At 41.8% G+C, this 15,412-nt stretch overlaps 1 protein-coding gene across 1 annotated transcript; it reads left to right on the plus strand.

The window, feature by feature from the left end:
- The first annotated feature begins 1,139 nt into the window (after positions 1 to 1,139).
- LOC121580582 (PX domain-containing protein 1) lies at positions 1,140 to 9,978 on the plus strand. Its single transcript, XM_041895538.2, has 5 exons — positions 1,140 to 1,925; positions 2,337 to 2,437; positions 2,972 to 3,089; positions 6,760 to 6,883; positions 7,906 to 9,978. Exons 1-5 carry the CDS (start codon positions 1,676 to 1,678, stop codon positions 8,048 to 8,050), a joined length of 738 nt encoding a protein of 245 aa, XP_041751472.1. The 5' UTR covers positions 1,140 to 1,675; the 3' UTR covers positions 8,051 to 9,978.
- The last annotated feature ends 5,434 nt before the right edge of the window (positions 9,979 to 15,412 follow it).

Raw genomic sequence — 15,412 nt, forward strand, 5'->3', positions numbered from 1 at the left:
TCAATAAGGGATCGTTTTGCCCAGTCCTAGGCCTAGGCCCTGACAATAGCTGGTGCACATTTCGCATGCACGCTGCTCCATATCTCAAAGCCACATCAAATATCTACCTCCAGAAAGCTGAGACCCTCCTCCCTTCAACAGGGACAAGGGGACGAACCTTGCAAAGCTGTTTTTCCCGCAATTGCATTTTGAAATGTTATACGATGAGAAACATTTATCTCTTGAGCGCATGATGGGAGAGGAACGTGGTTCACTCAGCGAGGGCAGAGAGAGAGAGAGAGAGAGAGAGAGAGAGAGAGAGAGAGAGAGAGAGAGAGAGAGAGAGAGAGAGAGAGAGAGAGAGAGAGAGAGAGAGAGAGAGAGAGAGAGAGAGAGAGAGAGAGAGAGAGAGAGAGAGAGAGAGAGAGAGAGAGAGAGAGAGAGAGAGAGAGAGAGAGAGAGAGAGAGACTTTAATTTCAGGAATCATGAGGATAATGCACTTCACTGTTTGTAGGCACCGTTTCCATTGTTTTACAATCTAACTGATGACAGAGTGAGAGTCAGAGCAGGACTCTTTGCTGATGCCGCGTTTGACTTTGAATGTGAGTTTGTTTTCAGCCTAACAGAAAACCGGGCCGGCGTTGCCCACTGATCAACTAAAGGATCATTATAGATTAGCAGAACAGAGAAATTAACAGGCCATGGGCCACCGGCCATGTCACCTTTTTTCATTGTTTTATTTTTGTGTGTGTCCATTTTGACCAGCCCACCCAGCTAAAAAATGGTCCAGCCCATCTGGCATTTGCCAGAATTGCCAGATGGCCAATCCGCCCTAGCAAACAACGCCCACCTGTACAACATGTCATTGCACCAGATTTAGTTAGATAGCACTTTTTTTTTTTATCTCTAGTCCCTGATTTGAACCCAGGTTGGATGTGCTGTGTACTGAACATACCTTGTCTTGGTTATTGTTGAAATACTGTAGTAGGCTACAGTAACTCTAGCCTACAAGACTAACCTGAACCTCAGTTGACATGGTATGACATAGTAAGCACCTTGCTGTGAAGCAAATCCCACCTCTCAATCTGCTCCAATTGGATTATCCCACCTTTGTTGTTAAAAATAAGCACAGCGCCAGTTCCACTAGCATCCACTAGCCTGAAAGGTCCATCAACTAAATGCCAGGAATTAATTGCCAGTACATCAACATTTATCTGAAATCACTGGCTTTCTTTGCTCTAAATAGTTTTCTAGGTTTGCAAAACTTGCTGTTGCACATGGTTTGGTAATCATGCTATATTGACTCGTTGACAGACAGAGAGTGTGGTTTTGGGTTTGGGCAACCCCAGCTGCATAGCATCAAGTTGTGTGCGGGAGAGGGCGGAAATGGGGCGAAAAATCTCAAACCTGCCAACCTTCTTCTTCAAGTCACTTCTGCCAGTGAGAGAGGAGTCGCTTGCATCAGCGTTTATGGCATTTGTGTAATTTTTATAAAACTGGACATCATACAAGTCATTTAGGATAATCGAAACGGCACTTTATATTTCTGAAAACGTTTGAGAAAAAAATAAAATCCCGACCGTTTGCCTATGCATGATGGAGATTGGGGAAAGGAATGAAATTGCAGATATTTAGGCGCCCCAAAGTCAAACTAACAATTATAGCCTATCGTCGAATTGGAATAAAGCCGTGACAATGGCAACTGTTGCTTTTGAGGGAACTTCGCTCATGAACATGTTTGTACAGAACTGTTGGGTTGTTGGCACACAACGAATAATCGGTCACCGCGGCAAGGAAGAATTCATTGAAGTCCGGACCGAACTCTCGGACAGGAGCGTTCTCTATTTGCACAGAACGGACCGCGATCTTGGAAGCCTTCTGAAGAGACTCATGGATGCTTTCCCAGAGGACAGAGGAACTCCTACACAGTCAGCGCTCTTAGATGGTAGGTAGCCCGTTATAAATACATTATAACCCATGATAAACAACTCACATAATCAGAACTACATTATTCTATGTCCTATGTGGATGAAAAGTTGAATAGACCATTTCATGTTGAAATAAGCCTACGATGTACAGACCCACAATAATAATTCAAAGTACAGCCTACATTGATGGATACTGTCACGTGAAGGTGTACAAACCTAGCCTATATAAAAACACCAAGATGACATGTCTTTCTTACATGGACAAAATCTTGCAAAGACAAATTACAAATACATAATTGAAAGCCTATACAAATTGTAAACCTATACAGTCTAAATACAGTATTTAAAATAACTTCACTGTATTTATATTCTGAAATACTTTAAAATACGACTTGTTTTGAAATACTTCCTATGTTTTACCCCACCAGGACTTATGCGAATCAGAGACGCTGCAGAGGCCAATTATATTGAGGTTCGATTGCAGGAGGTGGAGAAACTACTCAGGAGAGTCGTCACCTTGCCAATTAAGGTAGAGTGGTCTATAGTTATTTACATTTAGCAATGCATATCAATATACAGTTATGACTCGTCAAAATAATTATCTGGCTATTTCAACAGCCACTAGTTGACACGGTATGCCTTTCAGTAATAAACAATATGGTGTCAACTCAAATTGCAATTTATGTATCTTATACCTATCCCTTCTGAGGTTGAATAATATTGCTTATGAAGTAGTTTATTTCTGAGCCTTGAAAGGGTCACCCAATGTACTTGGGCTGTATTCCCTGAAAATGTTTCCCCTAGACGGGGTGGCCTTTTCCTTGATTCCTCACATCCTCTCTGCTCACCTCCCTCAAAACTTCAGAGGGAAGCGAGGAGAGCGTTGGAGATTTTCTCCTTGGAGATTTTCTTCCAATGCTCTCCTCATTTCCTTCGGATATATTTGGAGAAGGTGGCGAGAGGAGAGGAAACAAGGAAACAAATCGAGGAAAAATACTTTTGAGATTCACCCCCCCCAAGCTAGTTGTGTTCCCACTGTCATCTTCAACCTTTTCCTCTACAGTATTCACGGTCAGAAGCAGTGCTCACGTTCTTTGAGCAATCTCCGCTGGACCTGATGATAAGAGAAAACAACATCAGCAACATGGAGCCATACTACCAGAGTCCAGTAACAGTATCAGGTCTGAATGTATCTAGCACATTTTATTTTAATGACCATGTTTCACTGTAAACAAGTGTCTGATTAATCTTTTTTCAGCTAATTTCACATTCCAGTTTTTCTGGAGGGCAAGAGAATGTGCTGCCCGATTGAAGCAACATCGAGTGCACTGAGCAAAAATATAAACGCAACATGCAACAATTTCAAAGATTTTACTGGGTTAAAGTTCATTTAAGGAAATCAGTCAAATGAAATAAATTCATTAGGCCCTAATCTATGGATTTCACATGACTGGGCAGGGGCGTAGCCATGGGTGGGCCTCGAGGGCATAGACCCACCCACTTGGGAGCCAGGTCCACCCACTTGGGAGCCAGGTCCACCCACTGGGGAGCCAGGTCCACCCACTGGGGAGCCAGGCCCAGACAATCAGAATGAGTTTTTCCCCACAAATAGGCTTTATTACAGACAGAAATACACATCAGTACCCCTCCCACCCCTCCTCAGATTATCCCGCAGGTGAAGAAGCCGGATGAGGAGGTCCTGAGCTGGCGTGGTTATACGTGGTCTGAGGTTGTGAGGCCGGTTGGACGTACTGCCAAATTCTCTAAAACAACGTTGGAGGAGGCTTATGGTAGAAAAATTAACATTAAATTCTCTGGCAACAGCTCTGGTGGACATTCACATTCCTGCAGTCAGCATGCCAATTGCACGCTCCCTCAAAACTTGAGACATACAGTGGGGAGAACAAGTATTTGATACACTGCCGATTTTGCAGGTTTTCCTACTTACAAAGCATGTAGAGGTCTGTAATTTTTATCATAGGTACACTTAAACTGTGAGAGACGGAATCTAAAACAAAAATCCAGAAAATCACATTGTATGATTTTTAAGTAATTAATTTGCATTTTATTGCATGACATAAGTATTTGATACATCAGAAAAGCAGAACTTAATATTTGGTACAGAAACCTTTGTTTGCAATTACAGAGATCATACGTTTCCTGTAGGTCTTGACCAGGTTTGCACACACTGCAGCAGGGATTTTGGCCCACTCCTCCATACAGACCTTCTCCAGATCCTTCAGGTTTCGGGGCTGTCGCTGGGCAGTACGGACTTTCAGCTCCCCTCCAAAGATTTTCTATTGGGTTCAGGTCTGGAGACTGGCTAGGCCACTCCAGGACCTTGAGATGCTTCTTACGGAGCCACTCCTTAGTTGCCCTGGCTGTGTGTTTCGGGTCGTTGTCATGCTGGAAGACCCAGCCACGACCCATCTTCAATGCTCTTACTGAGGGAAGGAGGTTGTTGGCCAAGATCTCGCGATACATGGCCCCATCCATCTTCCCCTCAATACGGTGCAGTCGTCCTGGCCCCTTTGCAGAAAAGCATCCCCAAAGAATGATGTTTCCACCTCCATGCTTCATGGTTGGGATGGTGTTCTTGGGGGTTGTACTCTTCCTCCTTTTTCCTCCAAACACGGGAGTGGAGTTTAGACCAAAAAGCTCGATTTTTGTCTCATCAGACCACATGACCTTCTCCCATTCCTCCTCTGGATCATCCAGATGGTCATTGGCAAACTTCAGATGGGCCTGGACATGCGCTGGCTTGAGCAGGGGGACCTTGCGTGCGCTGCAGGATTTTAATCCATTTACTAATGGTTTTCTTTGAGACTGTTGTCCCAGCTCTCTTCAGGTCATTGACCAGGTCCTGCCGTGTAGTTCTGGGCTGATCCCTCACCTTCATCATGATCATTGATGCCCCATGAGGTGAGATCTTGCATGGAGCACCAGACCGAGGGTGATTGACCGTCATCTTGAACTTCTTCCATTTTCTAATAATTGCGCCAACAGTTGTTGCCTTCTCACCAAGCTGCTTGCCTATTGTCCTGTAGCCCATCCCAGCCTTGTGCAGGTCTACAATTTTATCCCTGATGTCCTTACACAGCTCTCTGGTCTTGGCCATTGTGGAGAGGTTGGAGTCTGTTTGATTGAGTGTGTGGACAGGTGTCTTTTATACAGGTAACGAGTTCAAACAGGTGCAGTTAATACAGGTAATGAGTGGAGAACAGGAGGGCTTCTTAAAGAAAAACTAACAGGTCTGTGAGAGCCGGAATTCTTACTGGTTGGTAGGTGATCAAATACTTATGTCATGCAATAAAATGCAAATTAATTACTTAAAAGTCATACAATGTGATTTTCTGGATTTTTGTTTTAGATTCCGTCTCTCACAGTTGAAGTGTCCCTATGATAAAAATTACAGACCTCTACATGCTTTGTAAGTAGGAAAACCTGAAAAATTGTCAGTGTATCAAATACTTGTTCTCCCCACTGTATGTGGCATTGTGTTGTGTGACAAAACTGTACATTTTTTAATTGGCCTTTTATTGTCCCCAGTACAAGGTGCACCTGTGTAATGGTCATGCTGTTTAATCAGCTTCTTGATATGCCACACCTATCAGGTGGATGGATTATCTTGGCAAAGGACAAATGCTCACTAAAAGGGATGTAAACAAATTTGTGCACAAAATTTGAGAGAAATAAGCTTTTTGTGCATATGGAACATTTCTGGGATTTTTTTTTAGCTCATGAAACATGGGACCAACACTGTACATGTTGCGTATATATTGTTGTTCAGTGTAGTTTAATTGACATGATTTACAGATCAATACACTACGAAAAACAAAACAGAGATAAATAACAGTCATTAAAAAAAAAACATTATTCAGTAAAAATGGCCCCAATCAGCCGTTTGAATTGCCCTAAAGGCATTTTTTTTTTTTCACAAGTAAGTTGCCAAAAAACTAAAAGCAGATTTATCTAACTCAGTGGAGATCGAATGGATCTCCAGAGTTAGCCATCCCTGAGACCAGGTCTGGTAGCACGTATGTCTGTCTGTAGGTTAACACTTAAGTAAGATATGGCGGAAGTTTGGGCAAGAGGGCTTTATAAACCAAAAGAGTGCAACGCATCGATCAAGACATGCTGGACTAGTGTGATGCAAGTGCCACCTAATGACTGTTCAAGTGTATTGCACTTCAGACTTCACCATTGAACACCCTAATGAAGTTTCCTTTCAGTCAGTCAACTTCGGTACAACAAACAATGGGGGAGTCGCACTCTCGCGACTTCGGTTGAAAGATCTACAATCACGCCTGACACGGCCAATGAAATCAGCTCTAATCCCTACCGTCCACAGGCTGAGATTCATTCTTTCAATTATTCCACTCTTCACCTCGGTGTGAACAGGAACGATTCACACTACTAAAACAAACCATTGGAAAACAAGACTGTCTTACGCTGCACCAACTAAACTGTCCCATAGGTGGTAGAGCGTGCTCGCCCCCCTGGACATTGTGCGCTGAAGGTTGTACTTGTTCTCATACGTTTTCTAAATCACAAACAATTGGTTATTCTTCAATTTGTTGGTGCGATGAGTAAGAAAACAACTGAGACGCCGACGGTTTAAGCTGGATTCGGGGTTGAGATCATGCCCCCCAGTATTGCAGTTATAGCATTTCTCTGAAAGATACTAACGATCTACAGTGTCTTCGGAAAGGAGGTGCCGCGGGAAAATGCTACAGCAAAGATTGTAGTTTTCTGTTGCAAAGCGCTTCGCTGCGGTGTACCCTACCGAACATGACCCAGAACATTATCGGAATATTATCAAACTTATTGTGCCTTTTTTTTGCTTTACAGATATCATGAGGTGCAATGGGTTTTGTCTGGCTAACACAGAGACCATTTTCTATGACTACAGTGCACCACAGGATAGACACAGAGCCCTGTCAGTGTCCACGTGTACAGAGTCTGCGGGTTTTGGGTGAGTCGTCATCGTCCTTTCTTTCATTATTCAACTTTACTAGTTTTATTTCATACTGTTGTAAATCACACTGTAATTTTCATCTTGTGGACAGTCCTGTTTATTGTATCTCGTATGTATTTTACCTTATGTTACTATGCATTGTGATTACACATACAGTCTTGTCTGTGGTTGAGAAAATGATGATACATATATTATTTTTAAAGAGTTAGTTCACCTAAAATAAAGTTTCCTATTTTTTTTTTGACTCAATTTGTCCAGACAGTTGCCCTGTGAGCAAAATACATTGAATATACATATTTTGGGTTGAAAAGGTCATCCTTTTTGGTTTTCAACGTCTTTAGCTCACTGGGTGGTTATTTAGCTAATTACATTCAGCATTTCCTGGTTAGCATTTTCAGAGCATGTAGCAATGCTAATGGAACTGGATGGACTCAGGTAGTGGTGCACTCAAAAGGCATGGGGAAAGAGCATCCAGTTTCAAGAAGTCAGGTCCCTTTACTTCGCTCCACATCTCTTTCCCCATGCTTATGAGTGCACTGATAGGGGGGATCTATCCGTTTCCATTAACATTGCTTTGCTCCAAATATTATAGCCATGGGATGCTGGACATTGCTAAAAAAAAAACAGTTGAAATTACTTTACAACTGTCTGGATGAACCGACAACAGCCTAAGTCTGAAAAAAAGTCTACGTTTAAGGTGAACTTCCCCTTTAATGAAAGGCAGGTTGCACTGCATTTTTCATTATCATGATGATGTGGCCGGTGACACTTTGCTTCGTTTTAATTCCAATATCTTGAAAACTTGACTGCTGACATGCAAAAGATTTCGGGACCGTATCAACAGCGGACGAATGAAGAAAATAAACGTTAATATCGTTTTTTGGTCTGTTCTTCCATTTGTCTTCTTTCACACAGAACAAGTCACCAACCATCAACATGCCTGCAACTTTCTTACATTACATTTTCCAATGCCTTGTCTTTGGCGTATTTTCATATTTTCTATCGGGTTTTTTTTTCAGGTACGATACCCAATCTGGGTTTAAGGAGACCCTGGACCTCGTTGAGACAGCATCAACGGATGATAGTGCCGAAAACCAAGAAACGTATTTCCCTAATCTGACCTACTACCAACTACTGACCTACGAGACTGATATTCTGGAGTGAACGGCAGCGGCGGACATATTTGTTGATGGATCCTTTTAGTCTTCTTCTAATGCCTCTTAAAGGGGAAAGTCATCCAAGTAATCAGATTACGTAATCCAAAGGTTACGTTACTGATTACAATTTTTAGAAAGGTACAGTACTTTTGGCCATACAGTGTAACTAGTAACTGCAACGGATTACATTTAGAAAGTAACCTGTCCCAAACCCTGGTTACAGACTGATGCTGCTAGATTCACTGGTCCGATCCAAATGATGTTGGTTACAGACTGCTGCTGCTAGATTCAAATGGTTTCACATTTGTGCCACGATGACAGTCGAATAAAAAATACCCGTTCTCCAAACTGATGAACCAATATACTAACTCTTATCAAAGTTGTCCATTGCATTGCAGTGAGAACTGATGTCTATTCCTATGGAGTTTAAATCACCAGATGTGTTTTCCCACATGCAGTTGAATAGGTTCTCTCACCTTATTCTAGGGTTTCACATCCTGGAATTATGCTATGTTAAAGTTTTGTTGATAAATACTGGTTGGAGATGGGGAGATAGATCAGAGGGATATAGCACAGAAAGTGAGTGGCGGGCAATGTGTGGTCTGGGGGGCCAGCACTACCACCAGACCAGACCCCAACACATTTCCATGGATCTCTACCCCTATCGCATATCTTGTTGGAGCCCACATTGCCGTAGGATTAATTCTGATGTCAGAATGCACAGTGAGAAAACAGTACATAAAAGAGAATAAGTAAGTAAAGTGTGTATCTCAAGTCTGAATGGGGCCCACATTGGAATTTGGTGCCCCAGTCTAGAATGTAAGCTGCACAACACTGCCATAAACTGGCCAATGAGGAAAAAGCACATCCCAGATATGTTTCCTGCAGTTCTTTGGGTGCATCTCGATAGTGGCTTTCTCTCCTCGTCTCCTCTCCTTCATCTGCATTGATCTGTAACAAACTGCAAAGGTAAAAGGAATGTAGTGAAGCCTATACTAGATCCAGTTCTTTAAGTAAATCCCATCCAGTTCTTTACTCTACTCCAATCAAGTTCTTTACGCTAGTCCAATCCAGTTCATTAAGTAAATCCAATCCAGTTCGTTACGCTAGTCCAATCCAGTTCTTTAAGTAAATCCCATCCAGTTCTTTAAGTAAATCCCATCCAGTTCTTTATGTAAATCCAATCCAGTTCTTTACGCGAGTCCAATCCAGTTATTTTACGCCAGTCCAATCCAGTTATTTTATGACTGTCCAATCCAGTTCTTTAAGTAAATCCCATCCAGTTCTTTACGCCACTCCAATCCAGTTCTTTACGCTAGTCCAATACAGTTCTTTATGCCAGTCCAATCCAGTTCTTTACGCCAGTCCAATCCAGTTCTTTACGCCAGTCCAATACAGTTCTTTGTGCCAGTCCAATCCAGTTCTTTACGCTAGTCCAATACAGTTATTTTACGCCAGTGTAAATGAAGAAAAGTAGACAAGTAGAGAAAGCCATTTTAGACTAATCAAATCAAATACCAGCTTATTCGTCACATACACCATTTACAGCAGGTGTAAAAGGTGCAGTGAAATGCTTGTTCGCTAGCTCACTCAACATTGCAGTACAATGATCAATATCAATATGAGATACAGCCTGTGTGTCTTCATCTTGCCATCCATTGGTTTCCTGATCATTTTTGCACTTGTGTCATTTCATATAATTTGCCGAAGTAACACCTTCTTAGAGTAACAGTGCAGTATTTGGTTTTTTCGAGTTGTTATAAAAAGAGTTGCCTAACGTCTCTATCGTCAATGACTGAAAAGGTAAACAAGGAACTGGTATTCATGTTTTGACCGGATCTTTTGTTGGCTTTTAACATTAACGTAAATGTTGTATAAATAAATACAAAATCTGTGTATAAAATCCACTAAAAATAAAAGAGTATAATGTAATGGCTTGAATTTACTTCTGTATGTTCATGGCGAGGAATGAAGTGGTCAAGGGGTCGAGACTTAGACTCATCACCTATAGGAAGCTGTAGTTAAATCGTTAACTATTGTGGTAAATCACTAATGTAAGTCTCAATTGTCTTTAAAAATTACTTTTATACTATCCCAGGTAATCCTTAAAGAGGTAGGGGTTTCAAGTGTCTCCTGAAGGTGGTCACTCTGAACTAGCTAAACGATACATTCATAAATCATTCCAACTAGTACATAGAAAAACAACAGCTCTATTTGAAGAATCCTAAAGTAAAGATCTTAAAAGTTTAACAGATTAGCCTTTTGTGAACGTGCAATATGCTCTGTGGGCTATAGCTGACTGGGAGTCAGACCTAGGATTCAAATAATATTTATAATTTAAATGTTTCTACAAATGAACTGTGTCTATCCTTAATGATGGAAGGGTAAAAAAAAAGTACCTGTTCATTTATTTTTTACCTGATCGGTTCTTGGCTTTTAACGTAAAATGTTAATGTTGTATAACGTACTGAAAATAAAGATGATAACGTTAGAGTTCAGGTCAGTAAACGCTGCGGGAAGGGAGGGTCTAATAGATCTGTTTACACACAGCGGTCGGAAAATAAACACCCTGCTCTGCATTTTAGCCTGCTTCCATATTGATTAGACACATTACAAGCACCTCAACCGATCCGTTCCTGGGATTTTGAGGACAAAAAAAATTAGTTTTTCCTCTCAGAGCCCTCGACTGACCCCAGAAAGGGAGAGCAGTGACATGTTTTTACAAATTACCTTTAAAATCGATCTGTCCCTTTTGTTTGCCCTATATTGATTTTTTTTATTATTTTTTTTGTAAGATGTATTTTTTATTTTTTTTTACAATACAAAACGTACACATACAAACGACAGCATACAGACGCACACAAACATCCACAACATCACCCCTGTCCAGACCCACCTGCTCACACCCCCATCTCCAGAGCCCGAATCACTCTACGCCACATGGCCTCAAACTGCACCATTTTGTTTCTCTCCGTGGCCCATGCACTTACAACATTTAGATAATAAAGCATTTTATCTTTCCATTGTGTTAACGATGGAGGATTAGTTGATTTCCAGTTGTTGTTGTTTTTTACCATGCAGTGCCTTCAGAAAGTATTCACGCACCTTGATTTTTTCCACATTTTGTGTTACAGCCTGAATTTAAAATAGATTAATTTGATATTTTTTGTCACTGGCCTACACACAACACCCCATAATGTCCAAGTGGAATTATGTTTTTGACATCTTTTACAAATTAATTCAAAATGAAAAGCTGAAATGTCTTAAGTCAATAAGTATTCAACCCCTTTTGTTAAGTCGCTCTGGATAAGAGCGTCTGCTAAATGACGTAAATGTAATGTAAAATGTTATGGCAAGCCTAAATAAGTAAACATTTGCTTACCAAGTCACATAATAAGTTGCATGGACTCTCTCTACAGTGGGGAAAAAAAGTATTTAGTCAGCCACCAATTGTGCAAGTTCTCCCACTTAAAAAGATGAGAGAGGCCTGTAATTTTCATAATAGGTACACGTCAACTATGACAGACAAAATGAGAAAAAAGAAATCCAGAAAATCACATTGTAGGATTTTTTATGAATTTATTTGCAAATTATGGTGGAAAATAAGTATTTGGTCAATAACAAAAGTTTCTCAATACTTTGTTATATACCCTTTGTTGGCAATGACACAGGTCAAACGTTTTCTGTAAGTCTTCACAAGGTTTTCACACACTGTTGCTGGTATTTTTGTCACGGTTTACTACGCCAGAACCCAGAAGCAGACCAGGACAAGGTACTTAGAGCAAAAGGTGAGTGTTTATTAATTGACTCCCGAGTGAGGCTGAATAATCCAGGGACAGAGCGGGTGGCGTGGATGGGTTGTTGAGGGTGCAGTGGTAGGTCCAGACATGGCTCGGCAGCCGCCGACCATCAGGCAGAGGTTGGGTGAAGGTTCCGGGTGAGAGACTGCAGACAGAACAAAACGGAGGTGAGTACACAGCAAATCAACAAGGTGCAAAACAACAAAAACTAACGCTAGAACTCAAGGCTGATACGCTGACAAACATACTGTTCATGGCTAACGATCCGGCAGGAACTGGATGTTCGGCCAGAGCCCTAAGAAGGGTGATGATCAGGACCAGGTGTGCAGATTGCTGATGGGATGCAGGTGCGGAACACAAGAGCGCTCCCCGGAGCGTTCCCGAACCCTCGGGAAACTGGAGATTACGAACAGGAACACTGCGTCATCAGACAGGACCCGACTCAGACAGCCGGGATCGTTACAATTTTGGCCCATTCCTCCATGCAGATCTCCTCTAGAGCAGTGATGTTTTGGGGCTGTCGCTGGGCAACACGGACTTTCAACTCCCCTCCAAAGATTTTCTATGGGGTTGAGATCTGGAGACTGGCTAGGCCACTCCAGGACCTTGAAATGCTTCTTTACGAAGCCACTCCTTTGTTGCCCGGGCGGTGTGTTTGGGATCATTGTCATGCTGAAAGACCCAGCCATGTTTCATCTTCAATGCCCTTGCTGATGGAAGGAGGTTTTCACTCAAAATCTCACGATACATGGCCCCATTCATTCTTTCCTTTACACGGATCAGTCGTCCTGGTCCCTTTGCAGAAAAACAGCCCCAAAGCATGATGTTTCCACCCCCATGCTTCACAGTAGGTATGGTGTTCTCTGGATGCAACTCAGCATTCTTTGTCCTCCAAACACGACGAGTTGAGTTTTTACCAAAAAGTTATATTTTGGTTTCATCTGACCATATGACATTCTCCCAATCCTCTTCTGGATCATCCAAATGCACTCTAGTAAACTTCAGACGGGCCTGGACATGTACTGGCTTATGCAGGGGACACGTCTGTCACTGCAGGATTTGAGTCCTGGCTAGGCATGGTGTGTTACTGATGGTAGGCTTTGTTACTTTGGTCCCAGCTCTCTGCAGGTCATTCACTAGGTCCCCCTGTGTGGTTCTGGGATTTTTTGCTCACCGTTCTTGTGATCATTTTGACCCCACAGGGTGAGATCTTGCGTGGAGCCCCAGATCGAGGGAGATTATCAGTGGTCTTGTATGTCTTCCATTTCCTAATAATTGCTCCCACAGTTGATTTCTTCAAACCAAGCTGCTTACCTATTGCAGATTCAGTCTTCCCAGCCTGGTGCAGGTCTACAATTTTGTTTCTGGTGTCCTTTGACAGCTCTTTGGTCTTGGCCATAGTGGAGTTTGGAGTGTGACTGTTTGAGGTTGTGGACAGGTGTCTTTTATACTGATAACAAGTTCAAACAGGTGCCATTAATACAGGTACCAGTGGAGGACAGAGGAGCCTCTTAAAGAAGAAGTTACAGGTCTGTGAGAGCCAGAAATCTTGCTTGTTTGTAGGTGACCAAATACTTATTTTCCACCATAATTTGCAAATAAATTCATTAAAAATCCTACAATGTGATTTTCTGGATTTATTTTTCTCAATTTGTCTGTCATAGTTGACGTGTACCTGTGATGAAAATTACAGGCCTCTCTCATCTTTTTAAGTGGGAGAACTTGCACAATTGGTGGCTGACTAAATACTTTTTTCCCCACTGTATGTGCAATAATAGTGTTTAACATGATTTTTGAATGACTACTTTATCTCTGTACCCCACACATACAATTATCTGTAAGGTCCCCCAGTCAAGCAGTGAATTTTAAACACAGATTCAACCACAAAGACCAGGGAGGCTTTCCAATACCTTGCAAAGAAGGGCACCTATTGGTCAACGGGTAAAAATAAAAAAGCAGACATTGAATATCCGTTTGAGCACAGTGAAGTTATTAATTACAATGTGGATGGTGTATCAATACACCCAGTCACTACAAAGATATCGTCCTTCCTAACTCAGTTGCCGGAGACGAAGGTAATCGCTCAGGGATTTCACCATGAGGCCAATGGTGACTTTAAAACAGTTACAGAGTTTGATGGCTGTGATAGGAGACTGAGGATGGATCAACAACATTGTAGTTACTCCTAAATACTAACCTAAATGACAGAGTGAAAAGAAGGAAGCCTGTACAGAATAAAACATATTCCAAAACATGCAATGAGGCATTAAAGTAATACTGCAAAACATTTTGCTAAGCAATTAACTTTTTGTTCTGAATACAAAGTGTTATGTTTGGGCCAAATCCAATACAACACATTACAGAGTACCACTCTCCATATTTTCAAGCATAGCGGTAGCTGCATCATGTTATGTGTATGCTTGTAATCGTTTTTCAGGATAAAAAGAAACGGAATGGAGCTAAGCACAGGCAAAATCCTAGAGGAAAACCTGGTTCAGTCTGCTTTCCACCAGAAACTGGGAGATTAATTCACCTTTCAGCAGGACAATGACCTAAAACAGGCCAAATCTACACTGCAGTTGCTTACCAAGAAGACAGTGAATGTTCCTGAGTGGCCGAGTTACAGTTTTGACTTAAATCTGCTTGAAAATCTATGGCAAGACCTGAAAATGGTTGTAGAATTTTGAAAAAGATTAATGGGCAAATGTTGCACAATCCAGGTGTGGACAGCTCTTAGAGACTTACCCAGCAAGACTCACAGCAGTAAGCGCTGACAAAAGTGCTTCTACAAAGTATTGACTCAGAGGTGTGAACACTTATGGAAATCAAATGTTATTGGTCACATACACGTGTTTAGCAGATGTTATTGCGGGTGTAGTGAAATGCTTGTGTTTCTAGCTCCAACAGTGCAGTAATGTCTAACAATTCACAACAATACACACAATACACACTAATCTAGGGTAATGGAATGGAATTAAGAATATATAAATATATGGATGAGCAATGTCAGAGTGGCATGGACTAAGATACAGTAGAACAGAACAGAATACAATATATACATATGAGATGAGTAATACAAAATATGTTAACATTATTAAAGTGACTAGTGTGCAATTATTAAAGTAGCAAGTGATTTAAAGTCTATGTATATAGAGCAGCAGCCTCTAATGTGCTAGTGATGGCTATTTAAGAGTCTGATGGCCTTGAGATAGACGCTGTTTTTCATTCTCTCGGTCCCAGCTTTGATGCAGCTGTACTGACCTCGCCTTCTGGATGATAGCGGGGTGAACAGGCAGTGGCTCGGGTAGTTGTTGTCCTTGATTATCTTTTTGACCTTCCTGTGACATCGGGTGCTGTAGGTGTCCTGGAGGGCAGGTAGTTTGCCCCCGGTGATGCGTTGGGCAGACCGCACCACCCTCTGGAGAGCCCTGCGATTGCGGGCGGTGCAGTTGCCATACCAGGTGGTGATAATGAAAAATAGGAAGTAGGAATGGAAAAGCCTACTGACTAATCACGAGAAAGAATGCCATAGCTGTGTGAATGGGGTTATAGTGCATTTATTAGAGTGA

Source organism: Coregonus clupeaformis, chromosome 14 (genome assembly GCF_020615455.1).
Source record: "Coregonus clupeaformis isolate EN_2021a chromosome 14, ASM2061545v1, whole genome shotgun sequence".
NCBI lineage: Eukaryota > Metazoa > Chordata > Actinopteri > Salmoniformes > Salmonidae > Coregonus > Coregonus clupeaformis.

What these genes read in the sequence shown, in the direction of transcription:
- LOC121580582 (XM_041895538.2), top strand. Translation starts at nt 1,676, where the DNA reads ATGGCAACTGTTGCTTTTGAGGGAACTTCGCTCATGAACATGTTTGTA. An exon ending in ACAGTCAGCGCTCTTAGATG is followed by an intron (nt 1,926 to 2,336) that starts GTAGGTAGCCCG and finishes TTACCCCACCAG; the next exon opens with GACTTATGCGAATCAGAGAC. An exon ending in ACAGAGTCTGCGGGTTTTGG is followed by an intron (nt 6,884 to 7,905) that starts GTGAGTCGTCAT and finishes TTTTTTTTTCAG; the next exon opens with GTACGATACCCAATCTGGGT.